At 36.8% G+C, this 25,297-nt stretch overlaps 6 protein-coding genes across 8 annotated transcripts; 4 read left to right on the top strand and 2 right to left on the bottom strand.

Moving 5' to 3' along the window:
* Window positions 1–36: 36 nt before the first annotated feature.
* Window positions 37–8,953, top strand: LOC145212756 (AMP deaminase 3-like). Of its 3 annotated transcripts, XM_080080999.1 has the most exons (17): window positions 37–2,338; window positions 2,571–2,770; window positions 2,974–3,179; window positions 3,359–3,563; window positions 3,831–3,978; window positions 4,181–4,370; window positions 4,606–4,744; window positions 4,904–5,035; window positions 5,100–5,162; window positions 5,230–5,361; window positions 5,758–5,921; window positions 6,293–6,415; window positions 6,699–6,866; window positions 7,269–7,389; window positions 7,728–7,937; window positions 8,291–8,397; window positions 8,678–8,953. In XM_080080999.1, the coding sequence occupies exons 1-17, from the start codon at window positions 2,302–2,304 to the stop codon at window positions 8,883–8,885; spliced, it is 2,553 nt and encodes an 850-aa protein (XP_079937125.1). In that variant the 5' UTR covers window positions 37–2,301; the 3' UTR covers window positions 8,886–8,953. The 3 variants fall into 3 exon arrangements, with proteins under 3 accessions (XP_079937125.1, XP_079937126.1, XP_079937127.1); XM_080081000.1 differs by lacking the exon at window positions 4,904–5,035; XM_080081001.1 differs by lacking the exons at window positions 8,291–8,397; window positions 8,678–8,953 and having other exon boundaries at window positions 7,269–7,396; window positions 7,728–7,858.
* An 898-nt stretch (window positions 8,954–9,851) lies between these two features.
* Window positions 9,852–13,048, bottom strand: LOC145212770 (translation initiation factor eIF2B subunit gamma-like). The gene is made up of 11 exons (XM_080081021.1): window positions 12,856–13,048; window positions 12,629–12,777; window positions 12,070–12,226; window positions 11,897–11,988; window positions 11,641–11,768; window positions 11,452–11,573; window positions 10,951–11,126; window positions 10,669–10,746; window positions 10,466–10,614; window positions 10,276–10,379; window positions 9,852–10,089 (listed from the first exon to the last, which is right to left on the bottom strand). The coding sequence occupies exons 1-11, from the start codon at window positions 13,046–13,048 to the stop codon at window positions 10,034–10,036; spliced, it is 1,404 nt and encodes a 467-aa protein (XP_079937147.1). The 3' UTR covers window positions 9,852–10,033.
* Window positions 13,049–13,842: 794 nt separating this feature from the next.
* LOC145212786 (uncharacterized) lies at window positions 13,843–14,742 on the top strand. The gene is made up of 3 exons (XM_080081035.1): window positions 13,843–14,016; window positions 14,184–14,337; window positions 14,506–14,742. Exons 1-3 carry the CDS (start codon window positions 13,908–13,910, stop codon window positions 14,549–14,551), a joined length of 309 nt encoding a protein of 102 aa, XP_079937161.1. The 5' UTR covers window positions 13,843–13,907; the 3' UTR covers window positions 14,552–14,742.
* Window positions 14,743–14,744: 2 nt separating this feature from the next.
* Window positions 14,745–16,749, top strand: LOC145212781 (uncharacterized). Its single transcript, XM_080081032.1, has 4 exons — window positions 14,745–14,836; window positions 14,905–15,015; window positions 15,634–15,708; window positions 15,833–16,749. The coding sequence occupies exons 1-4, from the start codon at window positions 14,745–14,747 to the stop codon at window positions 16,215–16,217; spliced, it is 663 nt and encodes a 220-aa protein (XP_079937158.1). The 3' UTR covers window positions 16,218–16,749.
* On the bottom strand, window positions 16,439–18,053 carry LOC145212773 (phosphatidate cytidylyltransferase, mitochondrial-like). The gene has a single exon (XM_080081024.1). It carries the CDS (start codon window positions 17,627–17,629, stop codon window positions 16,526–16,528), a length of 1,104 nt encoding a protein of 367 aa, XP_079937150.1. The 5' UTR covers window positions 17,630–18,053; the 3' UTR covers window positions 16,439–16,525.
* Window positions 18,054–23,725: 5,672 nt separating this feature from the next.
* LOC145212777 (uncharacterized) lies at window positions 23,726–25,297 on the top strand. Its single transcript, XM_080081028.1, has one exon. It carries the CDS (start codon window positions 23,923–23,925, stop codon window positions 24,625–24,627), a length of 705 nt encoding a protein of 234 aa, XP_079937154.1. The 5' UTR covers window positions 23,726–23,922; the 3' UTR covers window positions 24,628–25,297.

Below are 25,297 nucleotides of genomic sequence, written 5' to 3'. Positions count from 1 at the left end.
CGTACATCGGTAGGTCCGCTTTAAGCTACTGTCAAGTGAGTTCCTAACGTTGGAAAAAGCCACTTCAACACTGATAAAAAGAAGGCTTTTGCGCGCACGTTGCCAGTATTCTGGTAAACTACGCATATGTAGCCCAGAAATTGTTGATGCACTGAAAGTCAAGGCAATCTCTAATGCGAAATTAAGAACACATAAAAAATGTACCGCCGACTATATAGCACAGGGGTCACCAGACTACGGCCCGCGAGGTCATTTCATCCGGCTCGCGACCCAATTTTTGGTTTGCCAAATCGTATTGATAACTTTGTTACATTCAAAACTTGATCTACTCCTTACGAAAGTTTACTGTCACGACATGTAGAATTAATATTACCGTACCTACTTTCATGGCATTGCAACGCCCAAGATTGATCCAAAGCCAGTTTTGTCACATCACAGACAAGGCACAAAGTGTTAATTGTGCGCAAACAATCGCATTTTTTTGTTACTTGTGACGTAAAATACATGCATTGCTTGTAAGATGAGACTAACTATACAATTTAACAGTTTTTAAATGGATTTTTAGAACGACCATATCTTGGCGCCCATACAAAAATCGCCTCCTGGGCTGGACATCCATTTCACAGTAATGAAGAGTTTACTTTTATTTCCAAACAATAAGTTCGAAATCAGCTCCGACATTATTCCTATGCATTCATTTACAATTGTTTGTAGGTGAAAACTTTATAGTCAGATTGTGCTGCGCCCCCCTTGCGAACCCCTCACGCCCCCCTAGAGGGGCGACCCCCAGTTTAAGAACCCCTGGTATAAGTCAATGGCACCTAAATTGTTGTTTAAAGTTGTACTCGCATATCTAAGGTCTCTATATTACTATTTTAGTCACAAAGTAAGGTATTTTTTAATTTAATAAATATAATTTTTGTTATTATATGACACAAAAACATAATCATAAAATAAGCACAGGGAGATATTCGAACTTGGTGATTGACTTCAGTAAAAAACTACATCTAAAAGGTTAAGAGCGACTGCTTGAGGCTGTATCGGACCTTGGACTTTTCATTTAAAACATATCGGACTTTGGACTTTTTAATTCAAAACATTTTAATTCGTATAATTGTCGTGTCATATTGTCCCGGTCAAACTCGGTCAAACCTCACCTTTTTTCTACACAAAAGCTTGACCGGCTTTTAAACCTGTTTTCTAATCACCACGCTGGTCATATACTGGCTTAAGGCTATTGTTGTATCGCTTTTAACGTGTTAACAAGAACCACGTCTAAATTAACCTCCAGCCATGTTATACGTGACACTTCTGTAAAGCAATTTAAAGAATAATTACGGTTTAGAACTTACTTAACCTTCTCGGGCGTACGTTTTTACGACTGCGCTTGCATAACAACATTTGATCTGAACGCTATAAAGACCGACGTGTTTTAAACTTAAAACCAGTTATCTAAAGTCATCTAGAGTTACCTTAAGTTACCTAGTGTTACCATAACAGTGCATAAGTGACTATAGAGTGACTAGAGTACGCATTGGAATTGATATCTCACAGTTGATTCGTGGCGCGGTGACTTTTGTGTTGCGTGTTTAGCCGCAAGAGGCGCTTTCGTGGCTTGCCTTATTGAAATATAATGTGGGAACGTTAATTTAGTTTTGCGTCTTTTTAGGTTTGTTTCGACAGCGATAGTTTGTTTGTTTATTAGAGTCAGATAAACGGAGTGTTTAATTGTCTACCCACTGGGTCAGTACAAGGCTAAACATTTGACGCCATAGTTGTTTGATCAACCGAATAAAAAATAATTTATGACTTTGCTAAGCAAAGCGCTTAATAGTTCTGCTAACTCTCATTGTTTCTAATCTGTACTGCTGGTTTACAATGCTGCCCAGGTGCGTGGTTTTATGTTTGTTAGGTCGTCGCAACATTCAACTGTTTTTGAATTGATTAGACGCAAAAAACACTGACCATAAACAACCCGTAGGCCTAATGGTATGTCAGTGCAACATTCTGTCAATATTTTGCTGTTGCCTGTATAAGCATATATGTGTGTTTTACAATATCAACAGTTCAGCACTGCGCAGTCCATAAGATATGCTCAAAACATAGTAAATGTTGGAATCAAATTGATTCAATCAATGCACTTGACAATTTTTCTAAAGAGGGCCAATTTTTGGAAGCTAATCCAGATTTCAGACTGAGTCCTTTGACAATCCCTTTTCAGTGACGTAACAGTTGCATTGTTTAGCGAAAACGTAAAACTGATCAGTAAAAACATAACCCTACACGAAAAAGGCATTAAAGATGGGAAGCTGTTTATCTACATCAAGGGTCGAAACTGGTAAGTTAAGTACAAGTTACCTTATCTTGTTATTAGTTTAGTTTGGCATTTGTTCTGCTGCATAAAAATGTAATTTTCCTATAATTGCGGTTGGTTAAAACATGAACGAAATGTTGGTGAAGTAAGTTGAGTTCAAAGAAAGTATAAGTTACGAAAACAAGTTTTATTACAATTAAATTTAATTTGAAACCTCTTACGTTGTGCGTGTCTGCTTATTTTTACTTTAAACTAGAAGTTACATCGATCACGTCAGAAGAATCATACGGATCTATCGGAGAAAATGGTACAAAAACAACCCAAGTTGCCCTGGCAGATGAGATTGTACGAATTCTATCCGCGCAAGTCGACGACGAAACTGACAGCACTTCAACTTTCATCAACCCAGAACAATATACAAAGCGTCTCTCAGATATAGCGGAACGTTTGTTTCTGGTAAGTGTGCTAGGGCTATTATTCGAGGCTTAAAAGAAACGATAAGAAAGACACAGTAATACTCAGGAGCGTAAAGCAACGTTTGCTATTTTTTTCACTAATCATGTGTTTTATAAATACTTTGAAGTAAAGGTTGCTTTTAGAACAACAGTCAATCTCCACTTTTTCGCTTTTCACCAATATTTTCACACATTATTACGCAGGAGGATTTAAAAACTGAGACCAAACGTCATGTCGAAATGGGAAACGAGAAACCAATTGAACTTGAATCAGAGTTAACGAGGCGTCGCATGCAGAAACACAAAGCTTCGGTGTCGTTTGAATCTGGAATGACTTTTCACACAGGAAAACACAGACCTAGCATCATTCCTTTGGTTGCTGATCCAGAACTTGCCGAAGAACCAATTAAGTAAATCTTATAAGAGAAGCTTAAAACTTTTTTAAACAAGCATTTTTTGCATTGCGCTACAACGTTGTGTTATTTTCTTTCTTTCTTGACAGTGCACATAAAAGTTGAAGTAATTATGTAATATATCTCACCTCGCTGTCGATCTATCTGTATGAAATGAAAATCTTTTCGCTTCAAAGAAAATCCGACGTCCAGCTGCTAAGTCTTGCGAGGACCAGCCAAGCAGAGCTGACTGATGGTGATGAAAAACATACTCCCATAGACAGTGTACTGCACGAAAATGGAAAAACATGGGAGGAGCGTGAGATGGCTCTTGAACTGCTCGACAAGATTTCCTATCAACGCGTTTTTGTGTCAGGGAAAACGGAAGAGTTCGCCTTATTGGTAAGCGACATCAGCAGTGAAGAGTAGGCCTACTTCGAATTTGTGTATTTTAACACCTATAATGTATTTTACACAACATGAATATTTGAAAAGTTCAGTGCCAGCAAGTAAGTTATGTTTTTTTTTCTTTCACCATAAAACTGATATATAAGGTAAGTGAAACGTTAATTAAACGAATTTTCTGCCACCAAAATATTTAAAGGTTTTTATACGAAAACCAGTTTTACTTTCTCATGGTTTATTTACGATTTCGTTTAAATTTTGCAGGAAATCCGTGATTCGTGTTTGAGCTTGATCCACGCTCTGAAAACTCGCCAGTATTACATGCGACGTGCAAGACAGCATTTTCCCAATGTCGTTGCTAAGTTTACAGCACAAGCAACTCATACTACATTTAAGCCTGCTGTTTATCCAGGTCTAACTCTTTTTTTGAATATGGTTGTAAATCCATGTCTAATCTAAATGTAAACCAAGTTTAAAACGATTTGGCTGCTACGTTGTTTCTTTTTGGTATTTTGGAGCTTCCTTTCCATTTTTGTTTTTCAATGCCCCAATATTTGAAAGAACTTGTGTCAAAAAATAGTTTTCTCCAAACAATTTTGTCTTTTTTTATTTAGACTACTTGTACCCAATGGAAAAGCCTCGTTTTCCAAACGACGAAAAGCACTGGTTAGTTACCACTAAACAAGGTGTGGTGTCAGTGATTGACAGTGAAACTGGAAAGGAAGTGCACCTGCCCTGTGGAAATCGGGACAGTTTCGTCACTAATCGAAATCTTCTGTACGCACTGGTCGCTGACGGTCCACTGTAGGTATAACCCTTTTGTTTCAGTTTGTTTCCAGTTTGTTTCGTTGCGTAACATTTGTCACAAAAAATGTGTGGTTTTTAAAGTATTGTGCATATTTTAGAAAAGGAAATAGCATGAAATAATGCGCAACAATACAGATACATTGGTTGTTTATTTTTAGTCAACTTGCATTTTAGTTTTACAAAACTATTTCTGTGGCAATTCTATGATTTAGTTTAACCTGCAATACCACAGGAAGTCGTTCTGCTACAGACGATTATCTTATCTCAAAAACAAATTTGGGATGCACCGACTTCTCAACGAGGAGTCCGAACTTGAAATGATGAAAAATCCTGGTCGCTCCTGCAGAAGAGATTTTTACAACGTTCGGAAAGTAAGGGTACTTAAATAATGGCAAAGTCTATTTTGGGACTATGTGATAGTTTACAGCTAGATGCGCGTTTTAACTTATAGGCTTAGATTTATGCGACAAATCAGCTATCGGCATCTGGTGTGTTCTGGATTTTTAAAACTTTAAAGGAAAAATTTGCAGGTAGACACACATATTCACGCTGCTGCATGCATGAGTCAAAAACACCTCCTCGGGTTTATGCAGGAAAAAGCTAAGAAAGAACCAAATCGAGTAGTTTTAAAGAAAGATGGCAAAAAGATGACACTAAAAGAGGTCAAACCGACTGTATTTCTAACCTAAGTTTTGAAAAAGTTACAAAAGTGTTTAAAATATTTAGGTGTTTGAATTCCTTGAGTTGGATCCACTTCATCTTAATGTGGATTCACTCGATGTTCATGCTGTGAGTATTGATTGTCGTCGGATTGGCACTAAAAACAAGACAAGGTGTAAACCAGCATTGTGTTTAGGACCGCCAAACCTTTCACCGATTTGACCGTTTTAACAACCTGTACAGTCCTATGGGTGCTTCTGAACTGCGCGAGATTTTTCTCAAGACAAACAACGACATAAACGGAGATTACTTTGCTGAAATAATAAGTGTAGGTTAAAATACATTTCTTAAGTTTAGGAAAACTTTTTAATACATTGCATATTCAGGACAACGATGTCAAGCATACAGACATATATAATTGTATTTTCTAATGCTTTGTTTAGAATAGTTACACCAGGACTGAAAACCTGGACATCTGCCGTGGTTTGATTTCAACAAAATGATTGTAGAGCTTTTAAGTTCGAATGAAATATACTTATACGTTGCCAGCATACTTCTTCCACTGGTCTTCTCACTTCGGTCAGATACAACCGAAATTCGGATAAGATTCTAATCTTTCGATATGGGATCATATCCTGCCTGATTTCAACGAAGTCTCCCTCAATAATTGTTTCAGATCGGTAAATTTACTTAAATTAAAGCCTTAATCATACTAATCTTGCAGCAAGTCGAACAAAACCTGACCGAGCAAAAATACCATCTACTTGAGCTGCGGATTTCAATATACGGGAAGAGTTACGATGAATGGGAAAGTTTGGCTCATTGGTTTTGTTCACACAAACTTGAAAGCACCCACATACGCTGGCTCATTCAAGTTCCTCGTCTTTAGTAAGATTTCTTATTTTTTTATCCACATACGCTGGCTCATTCAAGTTCCTCGTCTTGTAGTAAAATTTCTTATTTTTTAACATAACCTACATAGCTTCGGATGTTTTGTAACTTTGGTTTTATAATGTGTTGTTCAGAATAAGTGGTATCGAGTAATTTTCCTAGATCACTGAAGTCATCATCAAAATGTTGAAAATAATTGCAATTTAGAAGAATTGAACTTCAGAATATGCCAATTTTGAACTGTTTTACGGATTTTTAATTACTTTTGACCTGTGAAGTTTTGTCCTTTTTCAAACACTAATCGGGTTTTGTCACAAATACAAAAGTTGGTTACAAGCGTATAAACATGTTACATTATTTCGTCGCAGTGATATGTACAAGTCAAAGGGAGCGGTTGAAACGTTCGAGCAAATTCTTAACAACGTGTTTCGTCCGGTGATGGAAGCCACCGTGAAACCTCACAAACACAAAGAAATTAGTTTGTTTCTTAGGTAAAAAAGGGTGTTGATACGCTTTAAGGTAAATTGACGGGTCTCTGATAGCAAATTTAAAGATGTGTAAAAATACACTACGTCTGTGTACCACTTTATACTGAAATAGGCTATAACGCCTTAGCCTTTTAATTTCAAGGAGTTAATTCCTCAAATAAAACTTAAGACACTCAAGCGATGTTTATCAATACACAACTACAGTTTTTGAAGCCACCAAATAATGTATAATTAGGAAACGCTTCAAATATCGGTTTGTGAGTTGTACCTTCGTACCTTTATGCAGACACGTGATTGGATTTGACAGCGTCGATGACGAATCAAAGCAGGAAACAGGTTTTATGAAGAAAAGCTCTCCTACTCCGGACCAATGGATGCGCGACTCAAATCCTTCCTACACTTACTATATTTATTACATGTATGCAAATATTATGCGGATCAACCACCTTCGACAGTAAGTTTGTGCTATTAAAGTCGAAAGCATTTTGAGCAATAACGCCCACCAGCGCTCACATCAATTTAATATTGTGTACTCAGTCGAAATACTAGAAGATTAATAGATACAAACGTAGTATTTAGTTTACAGAGCAAAAATATGCAAAACACACACAAGCGGATAGCATTTTATGATTTTTAACCTTCGCTTTTTAATGTTTCGGTCAAAGACCGTCCGTAAAGCTACCAGAAAAGTCTTCTTATGTCATAAATTGAAAAATATAAACCTCTTAGTTATTTGAAGTCCCAAAGCAATTATTGTATTGCACCTTGATTCTATCACAAAGCCTTTTTCGTATATCTCCAAAGAACGTGTAGAGTTTTCCCAATAAACTTTTCTTTTTACAATGTTGTTATATAGTGCACGAGGTATGAACACATTTGCTCTACGTCCTCACTGTGGAGAAGCTGGACATCTAGACCATCTGCTTACCGCGTTTCTTTTGGCCGAAAACATCTCACACGGGCTGGTACTGAAAAAGGCAGGTCGTAAGTCTAAACTGCTGCTACCTGCAGGACGTTATGTTACAAATAGTTCCCGTAGAAAAAAATACAGCTTTGTTAAATTTTTCGTCAGTATTGGTTAGGACCTACCGAAAACAAACCAATCCCAAACGCGCTTAAACTTTTTATAAACAAAAACACATATCCGTTTCATAAATATAGCCTACGAGTAAAACTCTGTAACAAACGGAAAAGCAATTAAAAGTGCAGTTTTTCATCTAATTCCTAGCAGTTTATATAAGTTATTAACACAACTTATGTGAAATTAGTTAGGCTATGTTAAGAGTCATGATTTAGGAAATTTTGTTGTTTTTAGGTTCCTGTTCTGCAGTATTTATATTACTTGGCGCAAATCGGAATCTGCATGTCACCACTTAGCAACAACCACCTTTTTCTTGAGTATAACAAAAGTCCTTTTCCCGATTATTTTGCGCGTGGTCTCAACGTCTGTCTTTCCACTGACGACCCTTTGCAGTTTCACTTCACCATGGAACCACTTATGGAGGAATATGCCGTCGCTGCACAGGTGTTATAACCATTTTTTAATTAGAAGAGTTAAAAACACCAATGGATAAACCTATGGATTTTTTAAAATTAAAAGATTCTAACAGCCGTTAAGACAATCAACGCAGATAGTTGCCACCATTTTTGATCAAATAAAACATCGAAATAAACGAAACTCGAATAAGACGAAAATAAAAATCTACATTAGGCTACAATTTCCACTCCTTGCAATTAAAGAAACAAAAAGGCTGTTGTTAAGGTCTATTATATAGCCTATTTATATAGCCAAATAGAATATTTAAAAAGATCTGTTTGGTGCAAACACACGGTTGCGGGTTCGGTATAGTTTACTTTTATCACATCTCTTCCATTCAGGTTTGGAAGCTGAGCGTGTGCGACATGTGTGAACTTGCAAGAACAAGTGTGCGTTTGAGCGGATTCTCACATCAGGAGAAACAGAGATGGCTTGGAGATGAATACAGGTTAATTCGGAGACGTAGCGTAGTTGCACGATTGTGGAACTTCACTGAAAAAACAGTTTTCGGCTTTCAATCGAAGTTCATCTAAAGTTTAACTCTTGAAACGAATATGAAACAAAACAATGCAGAAAGCTCAGCGCATTTGGTCCGAAACGTTCAGTGTTTGCCAACCAGACGGACTAGGAACCGGTACTTTTCGCAATTAGTGGCTTCGGTGTTACCACAAATGCTTTAAAGTTGCAAAACACAACAAATGTTGAAACTATGTTAATTTAATCTTTAGAAGCGACGGGTCAACTGGAAACGACATCACAAAAACCAATGTTCCTGACATTCGAATTGCTTTTCGCGAGGAGACTTTAGCTGAAGAGCTGCAACTTTTGACACAAGAGTTCTTGCTACAACCTCATTCAATCCTCGACATCGAACGACGAAGTTCGACCGGTGGTTTCGAACACGAGTGTGTTGCATCGTCACACGAGGCCTCTTGATCAACAACATTTTTTTTATGTAAAGCATGAAATGCGAAACATCTAATAAACGCGGGTGTTCATTTGAAGTTGTTATCTCACTGCAAAAAGTTCATGTAGTCATTCAAAAATCACATTTTTTGTAAGAGGCGTAATGCGCGTAAAACGATTGTTTAGATCAGTGATTGTTCGATAAAATAGTTCCCTAAAGGCCTATAGCTCAAACTTTTAAAGCAAACGACACACCAATCAGCAAAATTTTCTTACGTGGCACGCAAAATGCAAACATCTAAACGTGAAATAAGAGTTTGTTTCGCACAGTGCACGGCCCTCTAGTAAATAAAACTTTGAGAAGCAATGAATTTAAGCGTCACTTTCGACTGAGCTGAATGGCTAGAACGTCCCTTGACATCAACGCTAAAGGTGGTCGACAAATCTATTATTGCCAGTGCAGTAATTTACTACTCATAAAACATATCTCAATATCTAATGGGAACATGGACTTTTTGGGAATCAAACCGACTATATACATAACTTGGAAACATATCCCCCACCGTCACTGTTTCGCAATTATGTTGCTACGCTCTTGCGGAAATATCATGTTGGCTTCATGCGAGGTAACTATACTGTCTGGTTAACCAAAGGCACTTTTTTCGAGTCGGCTTTCGATAAAATGCCCGATGCAAACTCTGCCACTAATCACACAAAATGTCCCGAAAAAGATCCTGCGCGACCCTGTGACAAATTCTATTCGAACCTGCAGCGTTGTTTTGCCAACCTCTGCTGTAGAGGTAGGACTAATTTTGGCGTCCATAAGATTGCTCACGAATCTGTTTTAGGAGCATATAATAGCTTATCGGCCTATAAGCTTACCAATGCTTCGGGCCTGAGAAATTATGCGCTAACTTAAAACGTTGTGTGGTAACTCTATCAACCTGTATTATTTGTGAGTCTTATGGTAACGATGCTACTTAGTCCGACAGTAGCTACTGTTTCCGACAATAATTTATACTCAAAGCAGCACATTTTGGTAAAACCCAGCTTCCGTTCCAAAACACGCAATACACACATACACTGGTGCTATCAATATAAACAACTGAGGAACTTCCGGTAACCACCTTCATTCGCATTCCAACGCCACGGACTTTACATGCGTATGTGGAATAGTTTCATTCAAATTCCATCATTGCTTGACTTTCAACAAGGGATTCTTTGGACAAGCGAGCTGTGATTAAGAAAAGGCAAAATATATTACTCAAACCAAACTTTCCGGATTTAATAAGGCACTGTAGGGATTGCGCCAAAACCTCTGCTACAGTTTGAGAAGCCAATTTACAGCCAATTTTTGTCCCACCTAATGCTTGTGTAAAAAGAAAAGGTGAATTTTTAAATTGAAGAACAAAACACGTACTCATTGCTGTAAGCTTCTTTTGATCACCAACAAAACAATCTTTTAAATCGCACTTTTCCCCGATAACCACGTCATCGCATAAAATGCAACCGTTTAAATTGCTCCTGCAAATAACATAAATTTGTGAAAAAGGGTGAAAATTACACAACTTTACCTGATCAGCCTAATAAATTTCTTTAATTTAACTCACCCATTGTCAATGTGAACACGATCCATTATGACACAATTCGACAATCGTACACCAGAACCAATCGTGCAATTTCGACCAACGATTGTTCGCTTCACAGATGTACGCTCTGCTATTTCCGTTCTTTCGCCAACCAAACAATCTGCTCCAACCTGATATCAACGCAATGTTTACATTTTAAAAAAGCAGATATTGCCAATAAAAACCTGTGATTTTTCGTCTACTCTACTGGATGGGTGAACTCGGGTTTGGATGTTCAAAAACGTCGAATCTGGTTTGGAAACCTATAAAGCAAAATTTGGAAATTCAAATACCCTCTAAATATAAAAAGCTATTTCTTTTAGAAACTAAAAATCAGTGGAATCACAGTGAGTCAAGCAATTTAAAGTTAAGCACAAACATTTAGCAGTTGTTCATGAATCGACGAACTGACTGTCCGAAACAAAAAGACAAAGCAAAATCTTCGCTTATGAAAACACACAACTTACAACTCTATTGGCTTCCATGTACAGCGAAATGTTGTTTGCATTCATACATAGACCTTCTTCATATATATAAGCATAACAAGTAATGCTTTTAGAATTCACTTTGCGTTCATGCGGAGCAAGCGTGAGATCATAAATAAAATCTTTTTCACTATCTTCATCAACATATGAAAAGATATCTGAAAACAAAATGATGTTCACATTACCAGCAAATCAGAAAACCAAAAGTTAGTTTGTCTAAAAAAGGTGCAAGCAAGTAACTTTTATGATTTGTTACAAAATACAATTAGAGAAACATTTTTGAATTTTATCCGTAGTCGTATACTGCTACGAATATTCATTTTAAAAAAATCCCACCATGTCAACTTTGAAATAAAAACACTGTCTGTGCAAATCATATATTTACTTCCTTTCGTAAAATAATACTTAGCAATTGAATTGAACTGTAAAGTCTGCAATATCATATTTGCCATTTTTAGTATGTTATATTACACCCATTATTACCATTAACATCCATTTTTATGTTTGTTTCTCCTTCCCCTGTACCATTCTGAAACCTGTTGGACTTTGCAAATTGTTTTTGCACAACATAGGGAAGTACCTCACTTCGCAAAGAACTTCTCATTCTAAATAATAAAACAGCAGCAATGAGGTTTATATAAAATTATGAACTTTTGCTTTTGTACAAATTACTTGTTGTGTGTAAGGTAGTTAATCATCCACTTTTTAAAAAGATAAACATGTGTATCATGAAGGTCAGTTCTGACTTGAAATTTTGGGAACTCTCTCATCAATGACTGGTTTACAGGTAACAAATCATCCTAAAAGGCAATATTTGCATGTTACTAGTATTATTTACTAGTTCTTTAAATCCTGCTTTAAACCAGTAATAAAATGACAGGTTTCAGCTTATCTTTAAAGTATATATATCTAATGCCACTTTACTGACTTCTAAATCCGCTTCATTTAGGAGAAACAAAACGCGTTGGTTTAATCTTTCAGTCGGACATAGTCCAATAAATTCTCTTTGCTTTTGTTGTCCTAAAAAATATCAAGTAAGGAAAGACTTACATGAAGACATCTTAAATAAATTGCAGAAACTTCAGACAAAAATGTATGCACCTTTCTTTTTTTGTTTGACCCCAGGAATATTTTCAATGTCAGCTTTGGCAGGACACAATAACATAGTGACAGAAGAATCATGAAGTCTGTGAACATCTGCCAGACGGTGAAATGGTAAATCCGTAATGAGATCACAACTCAAAACTACAACATCTGACTGCATGAAAAAACTGCTGTAAGTCTTTACCCAGGCAACAGCCTTTAATGCCATTGATGCTATATACATGTTTGGAATGTTTTGACATAACAAACGATTTGTTGCCAAATTAAAAAAAAACAGTTGCGAGCATATTACATAAAATATGTTTAGTATTACTGTGTGTGAACTATTCAGTTACTGGCTTGATTCGGCTTATCTCTTTGGCATGCACTCATATTACCAGTCTGACTTCTGCCTTTTAAACATTTAGGTAGTAAACGTAAACAAAAAAGTTTTATTTACATATTGCATCATGTTACAAGTTCCCTACAACAACAGTTTTTTTTTTTTCATTCATGCTGTTGACTTAGTTTAAACAAACAAGAAGAGTTTTTTTTTACCTCTGACCTAATGACTCACCTTAATTAGGTCTTTAATAAGGCACAAGGAGTCAACAGTGTCCAAATCAGATTCTTCAGAAATTCCAATTACTTTTGTTATCATGTTAAATTCTTTAAGTACAAGTTCCATGTGCGTCTTTACACAATTTAGGGTAATGATGATGGCTTCTATACACAAAAACATAAAAAAACATTTATGTTTGCACATTTAAAAACCATCAGTATGTGGTTAAACTGTTAACAAACCAGAAAATCCAGCTCCTTCCAACATGTTAATGGTGTACCAGATAAGAGGCTTGTTGCCAACAAGAACAAAAGGTTTAGGTCTCAATCCTTGTGTCAAATCCAACATGTGACTTCCACGGCCACCAGCCATTACAACAGCTTGTAACTCCATCTTAATGGTACCTATTACCTTTTCTAAGTGAAATAATAACATTTATTGAAATGAATACATGATTGTCAACATACGAAATTTAACACACACATACAAATGATAAACCCTTAACTTTTCGCTGTTGGTGCAGTAAATCGAAATGGAGATTTTTTTCAAGTGCAGACTAATATCGCTAGAACAACCAACTTTTCTTCATATTGTTTATACACTGACTCAAATAAAGCCTAGCACATGCTATGGTCACTTTCACTTGGTGTAACACCGCACATGGAGACAAAAAGCTTACTGTTACATACCCAATCAACCGTAACAGATATTTTACCTCGGGAAGTACCCACTTGTGCAACCGCACAAAATGCAAGAAACCAATACTGTTGAAAAAAGCTACTGCAAATATTATTTGGTGCTTGTTTAAAAAAAATTGCCTGCCATGCGTGATAACGACACTGTTTCTGTGTTTGGTAGACTATAAGTTCAATCTGGATCAACATGTTTTGGAATATATGTTTACAAATTATTTGACGTGCCATGGGTTTCCCATCTCGCTACACGAGTCAAGCGTGGAAAATAGACTATAACAAAAGCAAAGCAAAATGATGTAATGCATATTTTAAATGTGTAAGTAATGCACATTTTAAATGTTTAAGTAGGCCTACTGAGGAAAGATGCGTAGAATATAATATATAATCCAAAAGTGTATCCAATCGAGTCTGATTGGTTTATTTTAATGTGGAGCACGTAAATACCCATTCCGGCACGTTCAAATTTTTGGCATTTTGGTATGGTAAGTCTGTCATTGCAACGAAGCAGCAAACGGTATAAAAATTTAAAGATTGGGGAATCCCCTAATGCAAGACGATCAACCCGTTTGACGTATGTTTTTGCAGTTTGCTGCAGAGGAATGGGTTCGTCAATGACTTGGTCGGAGTTCGAGTCTGAAATAAAGCAAGGAAGGTCAGTTAAAAGCTTGTTGCAAAATGATTCTGAAACAAATAGCAAAAATGAACCAGGTGAGTTGGCTTTTCGTAATTTGTCACAGATATAAGAGTTGTTGTTTAATAATGTTGAAATAGAATTAAAAAAAAGTAACCATAAGCCAAAAAACTAATTTGTATACCACCATACACATTTTATGATTTATAATTGTATGCTGAAACAACATTACTTTGTCTTGCAGTACATAAACATGAAATGAAAGTAAAGATTGGACAGAATGATTTTATTGTGAGTCCAATGATGCCAACATACAAAGAACTTGTAAAAAACTTTGATGACAATTCAGAGATGATTATTCCAGATCCTGAAATTCCAATTGGAGATTTATTACCAATGTAATATTTTGCTTTTACATATCTATTGTAAACATTCTGAGCAAAAACATTAATGTCAGTATTTGCATGTTAAACAACACATTGTTATGGCATGTTTTCAGAAAGATAGATCAAATTCAGTTTACCTTTAATAACATTAGTAAATTACAACGCTGTATTTGTTCACAGGCAACCAAACTTAAAAACACAAAATCCAAAACAACAAAATCAATGATGGTGACAGCTGACAGGAACAAAAGTAGCTTTTAATTGAAAAACACGAATTTAATAAGAAGAATCAGCTTCATCTAAACCTGAAGAAAATTTGTTGATAAAATGAGATCAGCTTTGTCCGCTCTACATACAAAATATAACGCAAACAATATGTTTGATTATTATATTGTGTGCATTTGAAATTTTTAGGAAGTATGAGACCTTTTAGAAATCTGTTTTATTTGGGTAAATATTGTAATAAACTGTCTGTGGACATCAGGATGCAGTCAAATTTTTCAAAATACAGGTAAGTAACAAATCTATTTTTGAATGTATCTTGTATCTAGCATCTTAATGTATCTTGTTTTGTTTCAGGTATTTTCTTCCCATCCAAACAAGATGTGCTGACAACGACTACTATGGCCACGTCAACAACTCCCAGTATCACTTCTATTGTGATACAGTTGTTAACACGTATCTAATTTGGTACATATAATAGATTAATTTATTGTTAATTTTTCACGGGTAATGTCATATTCTAGGATTCCACATACAAAAATATCATTAATGCTGTTAATGTATACACAGTAATCTTTAACATCTAATAAAAGAAGATTTTACAGCCACTTTTTATTTTGAGCATGATGGCTGTAGTTCGGGCACAGTATGACTGCAGGAAAAAACAATCACCATACTTCATTTAATATTGGCTATGTGGCATCAGTTGCAACCCAATTGTTATTTTATTTATGACTGTTAAAATTATTGTGATAATTTGATTCATCATGTCATTATTCAATATTTTTAATTGGTGGGGTCCTGCTAAACTTTTCCAGTGCAAAAAGGATGCTGTGGCAATACTGCAGCTTTAAACCATAGCCTTGTGAAAATATGTTTTTTCGGACACAAACCACAGGCATATTTTATGTAATAAATCCATCTTCCAAATTAAAATGTTGTAGATAAGGTGACAAGAATCAGACAAACCAGTGTGAGTAAGCTGGCCTGTTTGTTCCTTAATGAAGTTTGTAAACTGTAATATGTATATTTATCCCCACACTTTGTGTTGCATTTTGTTAATGACAAGCAAAAGTTTTTGTGCAGGTATTGTGGATTGAGCACTGACAGAGTGAACACAACTGCTTTAGCTTACATGATCCAAACCCAATGCATTTACAAGTAGGTATATGTTTATGTAAAGTCAGATTGTTTTGTTAATATTTCCTGAGTGATATTTAGGCTTTGTTTTTTATATTTTTCGCCAAACTTTATTTCCTTAAGAGTTTTCAAAACTTTGTATCAGGAAACCCTTCATATTTCCTCAAGTAATCTTAGCCGGACTAGGAGTAAAGAAGGTTGGAAAGTCAAGTGTCCACTATGAAGTAGCATTTTTTGAACCCAAAATCGACTACAATATTGCAATGGAAGAAAAAAGGCATGCAGAATCAAATAACCATGACCCTTTGTTGATCTTGGGAATAGGCTCCCAGGGTCTTTTGGTTACTGAAAATAAAGTTGATGTCTTAAAGGACATGGAAAGGCATTATCACACTGAACCAAGTGTCACTGGTTTTCCAGTACATGTATTTGTAGATCCAAAAACACAAAGACCGTTGAAGTGCCTTCCAAATCACCTAGCTTCTGGATTAGACAAAGTTTTCATGATGGATAAAGCAAGTAAACTTTAATTTACCGTATAATAAGAACAAATTGGCACTTAATTTTTGGAGTTTTAATGGTCATAGCGCAGATGGTGGCAATTTTAACTTTTTCATGTGTTGCACACACATTATACAGGCTCAGAACAGTAATTTGTATGAGGTATTGCTGTGTATAAGTGGAGCATGAAACTGTTGATATGTTTAATAATACATAGCCATTTATCACAAATTTTATACGACATGGCTGCTACACTGCAAGTACTTCATATGTATTGGGTTTTACCAAAAGTTTTATCTAACACGAAGAAATACGTAAAAATTGGCGACGTTTTAATCTAAATTGTTTTGGATACTGGTCTTTTGAAGGACATACTTGCCACCATTTTCTTAATTTTGTTAGCACTGTATTTAATTGATGTCCAAGGTCCTGCTGTTAAAATGCCCTTTAAGCTTTGACCTTTGCTTTGTCGTTGAACAATATTTGTCACAGCTTGTTGCACAACATCTGCACTGTCTGGATATCTTGCAACACTTTTAAGAATTTCTTCCACATCACGAATGTGTTTGGCTTGAATGTCAAATATACGACAGACTTGCAGTTGTACAGTGATAGGAAGGCGCTTTAAATGATTATGTTGAACTGTTGGAGATTTGTCTTGGTCAATGATTCCACTGTTTCGTTTCCAGTAAATGAAACTTTGTGATGATGGTGATTGACTAAAAGATGTCTCACAGATGCCCTCTAGCACTGGGTAATACAGTTGTTGAAATCTCTCATAATTAGACTGAACAATTTTGGCAACTTTCTTTTTGTCTTCACCGAATGTCATTCGAAAGTCCCCCATGTAGGACAAACCAGTAATGGTTTCAAAAAGTTCCCTTTCACTAAAGGTTTCAGGTAAAATTATTAGTGAAGTTAGAACAGCACCAATAAGGTTTGTTTTCAGACCTGCAAGCAGTTCTGGTGAATTTTCAAAGTTATGGTGGGCAATATGTACAGGTTTATGAAGACGTCCAGCAATATAGAGCTTATCCCATGTGGTAAGATCTTTTACCAAACAATCTTTAGCAACAACACCGTATTTTAACGTTCTTCCCAGCATGTGAATGTTTGTGTTGTAATATACTGAGGCACCATAGTTCTGCATTACATTTGTTATGCGTTCAACACCAGCATTTCTCATAATTGCCGAGTAATGTGTTCGATTTCTTTGCAAATTTTCACTATGCCACTTTTTAGCATCATCAACCACAAAAACAAAGTCTAACATATTGCTTGTGGGAGATTCACCCGCAGTTTGAGGAAATACTCCTGACCCATATGAAAACACTAAACTCATATTTCCAGGAAAACATTTTAGTATTCTAGAGTAAAATGATTCTTTGCCATTTAAAGTTACTTCAGTCTTCATCAACTGTAAAACCCTGTTAAGTCGCATGGCTTTGTTCTGAAATTGACAAAAAAATGCCACCTTTTGTTGTGCTTAGGCTTTTATTATGTGAAAGTAGTACTATGTGTAATCAGTTTTTGTTAAAAACATCTTTATTTCGCATGTTGAAATATAGAACTCTTTTTTTTGCAAAAAATAATTAAATGGCAACTCAGTTAAAATAATGGTAAGTAAACTAAGTATTAAACCTTATGCCATGGAAAAATCTATGTCACTTTCTGTGGAACGACGCAACAGTTATTGAGTTACAATTTATCTCACACTTCTTTGAACTTGTATTGCAATTTCTAACAAGCATTTGGTACTAAACACAAGCACGATCCTGGCAAACCACGCAATATTTTTGTTTTAGAACACCGTATGTAACTGCATGTTACCCATGTGATGATGAGCTAGACAGCTACCAACACAAAGTAGAGGAGCTACTACACAATTTTCAAAAGACGGCGCAACGGAGCACAGGCTTTTACTTTGGCAATAATTGCTGACTCAGCAAATTTCTAAACTGTTTTTTTTTACTCGGAATTTTTGGCATATTGTCACAAAATAACACTAAGTCTAAATCCTGATGATAATAAACAACTATCACCGCAAAACGCAACTAAACCAATCAAAACTTATAAAAAACACCAACATAAGCTTTTTTTCTGTTTTATCAAAACAATATTGAAAGCAAAAAAACTCCGGGTCCGGCACCTGCTTCTGCGGATCTGATAAAATTAAATTCCGGCTCCGGCAAATATTACACCTCTTCTGTATTACAATAACACTGTATTAACGTGCTAAAAACCTCGGATAATTCGGAACCGATTGCCCCCCAAAAAATTATCTGGATAAACTGATATAAGTTTAGTTTTTTTCACAACTTTGTCTGACAACTAAAAAACAAATTTGTCGACACAGACTGCGTTGGACCACAAATTCTGATTGAGATTTCAATATTCATCGATCAAGATTTCAATATTCGCCGATCGAGATTCAAAATTCGCCAAACTGCATTTTAATGTCCACCGATTTCAATTTTCCCCGTCGGGGTTTCAATATTCGGCGGTTTTGGAGACCAACTCAAAGTTTCACCCAGTATTGCAGTGTAAAGTTTTAATTTGATCCAATTAGCAAATTAAAAGTGATAAGCGCCCATGTTCAATGTTTAAACAAGTGGCTCCCCAAGTCCCCACCTTTTTGTAGTCACGGGCCCCTTTTATAAATCTTGTAGGTCTGCAGACCCCTGACGTAACTTACCGCACGTCTTTCTATGTTTTACGTTTCTTGCATTATGCGTTATTTCGCTTTTCAAGCATTTTGGTCCACCTTCACAGCCCTTTATCAATAAGCCTAGGTCGCTGTACTGAAGCAGTTAGTGCAACAAAGCGATACATTTTCTGGCATATAAAACTTGACACAACGCTTGCGCAGAGAATTTTATTGTCCATGTATGTTATGACGTCACAATCACAATGGGTGGAAACAATCACTAAAAAGTAATCAATTAGTCTTGGCCAAAAGGTATGTGATAAACAATTTGCCCTATGTTTCTTGTGTGCCAGTTATTGCCGATTTCTATTGATTCACAATTTCCTCACTACAATTTGTGTTGTGATCTGTTGCGTTGTGTGACGTAATAATTGACTGCCAGTTTTGTGTGACAACAACGGGGTTTACTTCTTTTCGTTGCTGACTTCCCTGGAGCACGGTGCTGCGTCGGTGGTATTGGAAAAGCCTTTAATGGCGTGTTGACGATTATTTGTGAGTCACTTTGTACATATGTGTTTAATGACTTCAAAATGTGAATTATTATAATGAATGCGAACTCAACTGCAATAACCTAAAATGTCATTTTGCTTTGTAATAGTTGTGCTATATGTGTAGTTAAGTTTAAACAATGTGCTTAAGTTGCATTTTGTTTTCGCAATATTCCTGTTTTATCCTCACGTGAAGCGTGACTTGTGCTATCGCCCAACATAGCTTGGTAAGAACTGTGTGTGACGTTACAAAGGCGCATACTATTTACTCTCTCCGGTTACCACAACAGTTGGTAAGATTTGTTCTGTATTTCTGCATTTATAGCGCAGTGTGTTAATGTCATGCTTTATGCAGAAACCGTTTCCTATCGTTTTCCATCGTCTCCTACCGTCCTCTTGTCCTGTATTTAAAAAAATTATTCGCCGAATAAGATCAGCAAAATACCTATTTGTGTGGACTGCTTATTAGAGGCCTTTAGGAATCGCGTTTCAATTCTCCTCGTGTGACGTTTCGCGCTAGAACCGGGGCGCGTTCACTGCACGTTACACCCTTGTATGCAGGATTGTGAAAACGGTTTGGAAACTTAACAACATTTTACTGTTGGTCAATGGACTAAAAATTTTTGCCTCAACTGACCCCCCAACCCCATGCAGGTTGGGAACCACTGGTTTAAACGGACGACCTCGTATAGCACCAATTACCTTCAGAAAACGAAAGGTTTATCATAAATTTAAACGGTTTTTACTGACCCACCTAAAATTAAACCCAGTACTACACGACAAAGTTCCACACGAAACATTTATGTTACGGTTATGTTTTGTGCATATATACAGACCATAATTATTGGAATTTGTGTTGTGCTATGGTTGTAAAGAAGTGCTTGTTCGTTGCGATCACATAAAGTATGTCCGAATATGTCGAACTTATTCGAATGGACTTCTAAATGGTTAGTTAAACGGAAAGCTGATCATAGAAGAATCAAAAATCTTAAACCCAAACCTAAAATTGAGTTGAGAAATCGCGTTCATACGTAATAATGCTTATTGTCGTCGCATGCGCAGGTAAGCAATTTTGCACGCATCACACATGCAATATAACAGCAGATAATTGCCGCAATGCAGTGACGTCATTATACACATTGACATAATTTTGCAGTGACAAACTGTCCATTTGTAAATACGAAAGAGGTATCGAAAAAACACAACATGTTACTTGCGTGCTAAACCAGTAGCACAGCAATTCACGTAACATTCCTTGCGGACAGACAGCAATGAAAAGTATATCGCAAAACCACAAGTCAACATAATTCACAAATAAACATTTGGCTGACCAAACATTGGACATACATTTTCCTAACGGTCGTGTATACTCTGAACGGTCGACCTGCAAAGCTGAGCCTCACGAATGGGCCCGTTACGTTGGAACACGCCCCGCCCTTTTCTACACACATCACACTTCCCGAATCTTGTGTAATAATCCACGGCAGCAACCACAACGTCGTACACAATCAGGAACGGACGAAAACGGGAACGAAAACGGTTTCTAAACAAGGAAACGAAACACACTGACCTATGTAAACGCCCAAAAATGCCGTTTAAATGACCCAAATACCAACTATCAACAGTTGCAAAACGATGAAACAAACACTACAGGAAAATATAGCATGCTTAGCCTCTTGTATGGGGACACGTGAAAGCCGTAAATTAATTTAGGTCACAAATAAAAATTCAAAAATTAAACACTCACCGAAAATGACGGAAAACAGCGTTCTCTTGAAGATTAATTAGTCAGTCGTGACAAACATTTAATTTTGCCTTATGCGTCTTTAAAAATGCAACACAAACAACTTTAAAGTCACCCCACTCGACCACGTTGTACAGTAAATAAACCAATCATTACAACATACAAACAGAAGCCTTCCAATTTTGCCAATCCCGTTTACATGACGGCCTAATGCGTATTTGGATTCGCTATCTCAATTTGCATCTCTCGTTTTGACATTTTAGAAAAAGCAATGCGAATTCAACTTGTCGAAGGTTTAATTAGCTCGTATCGTTTGGTTTGAGCGGTGCGCGTTGAACTTGTGGGGTGCTGCATGGTAGCGAAGACTGTGTTGGTAAAGGCTGCTGGGAGAGGGCTACTATAGTCTCGCTGTTGTTGGTACGGGTTGTCATACCCGTAACAACACTTCTATTATAGCTAGCTTTTAGAATGGATAATTAAAGGCTTAGGCGGGCTTCTTGGAATATCTCAGAATGTTCCCTTTTGGTCCAGCTAATTGATAAAAAAAGACATTAGAAAAAATAGACGGAAAACGCAAGAAATCAACAGATTATTTTCCAATTAAAACTTTCCAGATATAAATTACGAAAGTAGGCAGCTAGTTGCAGTACTTCACATAATGCCCAACAGCCCTAAAACGTCTTGTTTAGGGCAGATTGTCTATTGCAGGCGGTTCTTAACCAGGGGTGCACGCACCCCCAAGGGGTGCGAGAACTGTTCCTAGGGGGTGCGGGGATGCTGAATCATTAAGGTTGGTTAGGTCTATTCTATTTAAGCAATTACAGAAGGGGGAGCGAAAGATGGTTGGTGATTTGAAAGTGGGTGCGAAAATTGTTTGGTGAGTTGAAAGGGGTGCAGCAAGGAAAAAAGGTTAAGAACCACTGGTCTATTGTGTATATCTTTCTTATCATAGGCCTCTCAACTAAACTTCCGGGCCTAAACCGGCTTATCAAAAACGATTCGGGTTCGGACTCATAAATCGTGTGTTATCTCGACAACCATAAATCAGGTACTGTTAGGAATCGACCCCAACTAAACTGCTACAGACTGGATAAAGATTGCTCATTGCAATGGATAGTTTGAAGTCATAGGCCTACTTATTATTGCGTAAGTATCTTTTTTTGAAGATTTTTACAATTTAAGTCCTTAGCAGTCTGACTTTAGTCCGATCAAAAAGACGATGTTTAAATGTTAGTTTCTGACAGATAATTTGATTATGGTTTAGTTAGGTTTGAGCTAAGGTGGTATTCTATGAGTTTTTATGAAACCTGGCCACTGACATTACATTATTGCTAGCGATAGTTTGCCGAAATGGAGAGAGTGGCCTGACAGTACCGACTGTTAGATTGTGGCAACTGGCGATTGGGGTCGAAGTTTGATGTTGCGAGTCACACAACTTGTGACGATAAAAAATTACAAAGTTCATGCAATCACGGGGCAAATCGAATATAAGTATGTGTGATTCAAACATACCAACCACACGATTACTGCCGAACAAACTGGCGTAACATAATTATTAGCGATTGGTTTTGCGCAGCTATAGGCTACTCCACGTAGTAAAGTTTTGTGACCAACCTGAAAACACTCGTATAGTTCATAAGTTGCAAGCCACAGCGACCACGCAGTATTTAAATGTCGCCTAGTGCTACCGGCATCATTATTTAGGCTACATACGGAAGATAGCCATCACGGTTGTTACAGGTATATGATGACTGGCCATTGCGGTCACGCAGCTCTGTATTTACAGACTGTTCACAGAGTACGCGCAGTACTTTCGGACTGGCGACAGCGGTCAATTTATAGACAAGGAACATACGCTGCGTTTACTTTAGCGGCATGGGCGTGCGCAGCGGGGGGCAAGTGCCCCCTTGTGGAAAACAGAAAAAACGGGGTCAGAAAATCCGCAACTTAAAAACATTCACACATTGTTTTTCAGAAACTATCTCTGGAACAGAAATTGAAAACGTCGCGGGTGTGTGGGTCTCTAGCCTACCCATGGGCGCCGGCAGAAAATTTTGCAAGAGGGAGCAAATTTTGGCTCATACTTTACCGCATCAAGAATTTGTTACATATGAAGGCATAAATCGTGTACTTCACAATTGAGTTGCCTATTAAAGCATTAACCGATGTTACAAATCCCCGCGCTGCCACTTTAATTAAGTTTGCTGCAAAATATGTTAAATTGAGGTACACTGAAATTCCAAGGGGGGGTCAAGTGCCCCTCTTGCCCCTACGTGCCGGCGCACATGTCTTTACCAAACTTGTCGCTGATCTTATTGTTCAGCACATCCTAATGACGTTTTACAACATACATGAATCAAACATTATTACCTTACAATAACTTATTTATGCATATTTATATGCAACAAGCATATTTATATTTGGTTGATGTAACGGATGTGTCATAAAGCCATCATTATGTGATACCTTCACTGTGTCTGTTGAGTCTTGACTATGATCTGATAAGGTTCGTATGTGTAAATCCCACTTCCGTAAAAATATTTTTCCAACTTACCACATACTTCAGTGATAGTTAATATTGTGTTATTAATACCGTTTCTCGAATGGCGATGTGACGACGATAGCATATGGCCCTCCCCTTTTTTTTCCTGCGGACGCTTATGATTAGCGGTGCGTATTTTAGAGAGCTGCAGCGAGTTGCTACTGTTTCTTGCAGTCGTAAATTGTTTACAGCCGCGCATTTGAACCACAAGCTCACGGGTGTACAACACATGCGGTAAAACAGATTTGACAAAATGCCCTTAGATTTGGAAAAAGCTAAACTTGCATGGAATCAGATATATGGTGGAATGTTGGAATCTGAAACAGAAAAAGGAATAGTAAAAAATTACAGTAAACATGCTGCCGCCTATGACCAATGCCTTCAAGATATTGGTTATAACATCCCAACAACAGTAGCAGAGTTAGTGATGAAATATGGAAACCTTGGTTCAAATAGCCAAGTTTTAGATGTTGGCGTAGGAACTGGACTCCTGGGGGAGGAACTTAACAAATTAGGGTTTTCTGGAAAACTTGATGGAATTGATGGCAGTGAAGGGATGCTTAATGTTGCAAAAAATAAAGGAATTTATAGAGATCTAATTCAACAATTTTTAACACCAGGATGTACATTAGATGTTGGTGATGTAAAATATGATGCAATAGCTTGTGTTGGCACTTTTTCTTCAAGTCATGTAGCCCCCAGTGTTGCGAAGTGTTTTTTTAAACATGTTAAAACTGGTGCACCTGTTATTATCTCTGCAAGGCTCTTTGAAAACAGTACAGAAGATAGTAAATTTCTTGCTGAGTTAAGATGTATGTTTCAGGAAATCTGCTATTCTGGTGAAGCTTTATTGCTTTGTGAACATCCAACCAACTATTATGGTGTCAATTTCTTCACCAATGAGAATGACCCATCAAAGCCTTGCCCTGGTGCTTGTTTTTGCCTTGCCAAAACCTAGATGAAGACAGACTTAGGTCTTCCTAATCAAAAAATCTATTTTTTTTTAATTGAACTACCACTTATTTCTAATTGATTTAACTGATCACCAACTTGCAATTCATGTGGCAGTTCTAATTTTCCTGCATACGTAGTCCTTTATTGCTGTTTTCAGGCTCTTTTTGCAAAAATACTGTTGCATTTCTGAAATTTTCCATGTTCCTTGATTTTAATTCCACCAAAAACTTTTAATGTTGTTTTTGTTTTACCCATTGTTATGACACCCCTCTCCATTTTAATTTTACTATACTCTTTTTGGATTTTACCCCCTGCAGCTTGCTGTGCTTTTGCCACAAAAAGGTTTATGGATCCGGATGCAATTTACAGCTGATGTATTTTTATTCATGTAGTTGTGCTGTTTGCCTCTAAATTTTCAACAATTAAAGTTTTTGCCTTGGTTGGGTTGCAACTGTAACTGGACACAATTACTTGTGGTGATGAACTGCTATTACCAGCTAAGTGATATTTTTGGCCAATGGAGCATGTCAAATCTTTTGATGACAAATACAGCCGGAATGTAGTGATTTTTCAAGTGTTTTTGTTTGCACACTTTCAAAATCACCATTTAGTTCTTGCAACCCTTTTATATTTTTTAGAAAGTAATAAATAAATTGTTCCCTTAACCAAAGTTA

Source organism: Phallusia mammillata, chromosome 2 (assembly GCF_965637545.1).
Source record: "Phallusia mammillata chromosome 2, kaPhaMamm4.hap1.1, whole genome shotgun sequence".
NCBI classification, from domain to species: domain Eukaryota; kingdom Metazoa; phylum Chordata; class Ascidiacea; order Phlebobranchia; family Ascidiidae; genus Phallusia; species Phallusia mammillata.
This window is presented reverse-complemented; position numbering and strand designations above follow the sequence as displayed.

Bases quoted from the DNA above. Each gene is read 5' to 3' on its own strand.
- LOC145212756 (XM_080080999.1), top strand. From the start codon at position 2,302: ATGGGAAGCTGTTTATCTACATCAAGGGTCGAAACTG. The intron at 2,339-2,570 runs GTAAGTTAAGTA...ACTTTAAACTAG, and splicing joins TACATCAAGGGTCGAAACTG to AAGTTACATCGATCACGTCA. The intron at 3,979-4,180 runs GTCTAACTCTTT...TTTTTTATTTAG, and splicing joins TAAGCCTGCTGTTTATCCAG to ACTACTTGTACCCAATGGAA.
- LOC145212770 (XM_080081021.1), bottom strand. From the start codon at position 13,048: ATGTTATTATTTCACTTAGAAAAGGTAATAGGTACCATTAAGATGGAG. The intron at 12,778-12,855 runs GTTTGTTAACAG...TTTTGTGTATAG, and splicing joins GGAAGGAGCTGGATTTTCTG to AAGCCATCATCATTACCCTA. The intron at 10,747-10,950 runs GTAAGTTGTGTG...TTTGCTTTATAG, and splicing joins ACATGGAAGCCAATAGAGTT to GTTTCCAAACCAGATTCGAC.
- LOC145212786 (XM_080081035.1), top strand. From the start codon at position 13,908: ATGGGTTCGTCAATGACTTGGTCGGAGTTCGAGTCTGAAATAAAGCAA. The intron at 14,017-14,183 runs GTGAGTTGGCTT...TTTGTCTTGCAG, and splicing joins AAATAGCAAAAATGAACCAG to TACATAAACATGAAATGAAA. The intron at 14,338-14,505 runs GTAATATTTTGC...ATTTGTTCACAG, and splicing joins ATTGGAGATTTATTACCAAT to GCAACCAAACTTAAAAACAC.
- LOC145212781 (XM_080081032.1), top strand. From the start codon at position 14,745: ATGAGACCTTTTAGAAATCTGTTTTATTTGGGTAAATATTGTAATAAA. The intron at 14,837-14,904 runs GTAAGTAACAAA...GTTTTGTTTCAG, and splicing joins TCAAATTTTTCAAAATACAG to GTATTTTCTTCCCATCCAAA. The intron at 15,709-15,832 runs GTAGGTATATGT...ACTTTGTATCAG, and splicing joins CAAACCCAATGCATTTACAA to GAAACCCTTCATATTTCCTC.
- LOC145212773 (XM_080081024.1), bottom strand. From the start codon at position 17,629: ATGCGACTTAACAGGGTTTTACAGTTGATGAAGACTGAAGTAACTTTA.
- LOC145212777 (XM_080081028.1), top strand. From the start codon at position 23,923: ATGCCCTTAGATTTGGAAAAAGCTAAACTTGCATGGAATCAGATATAT.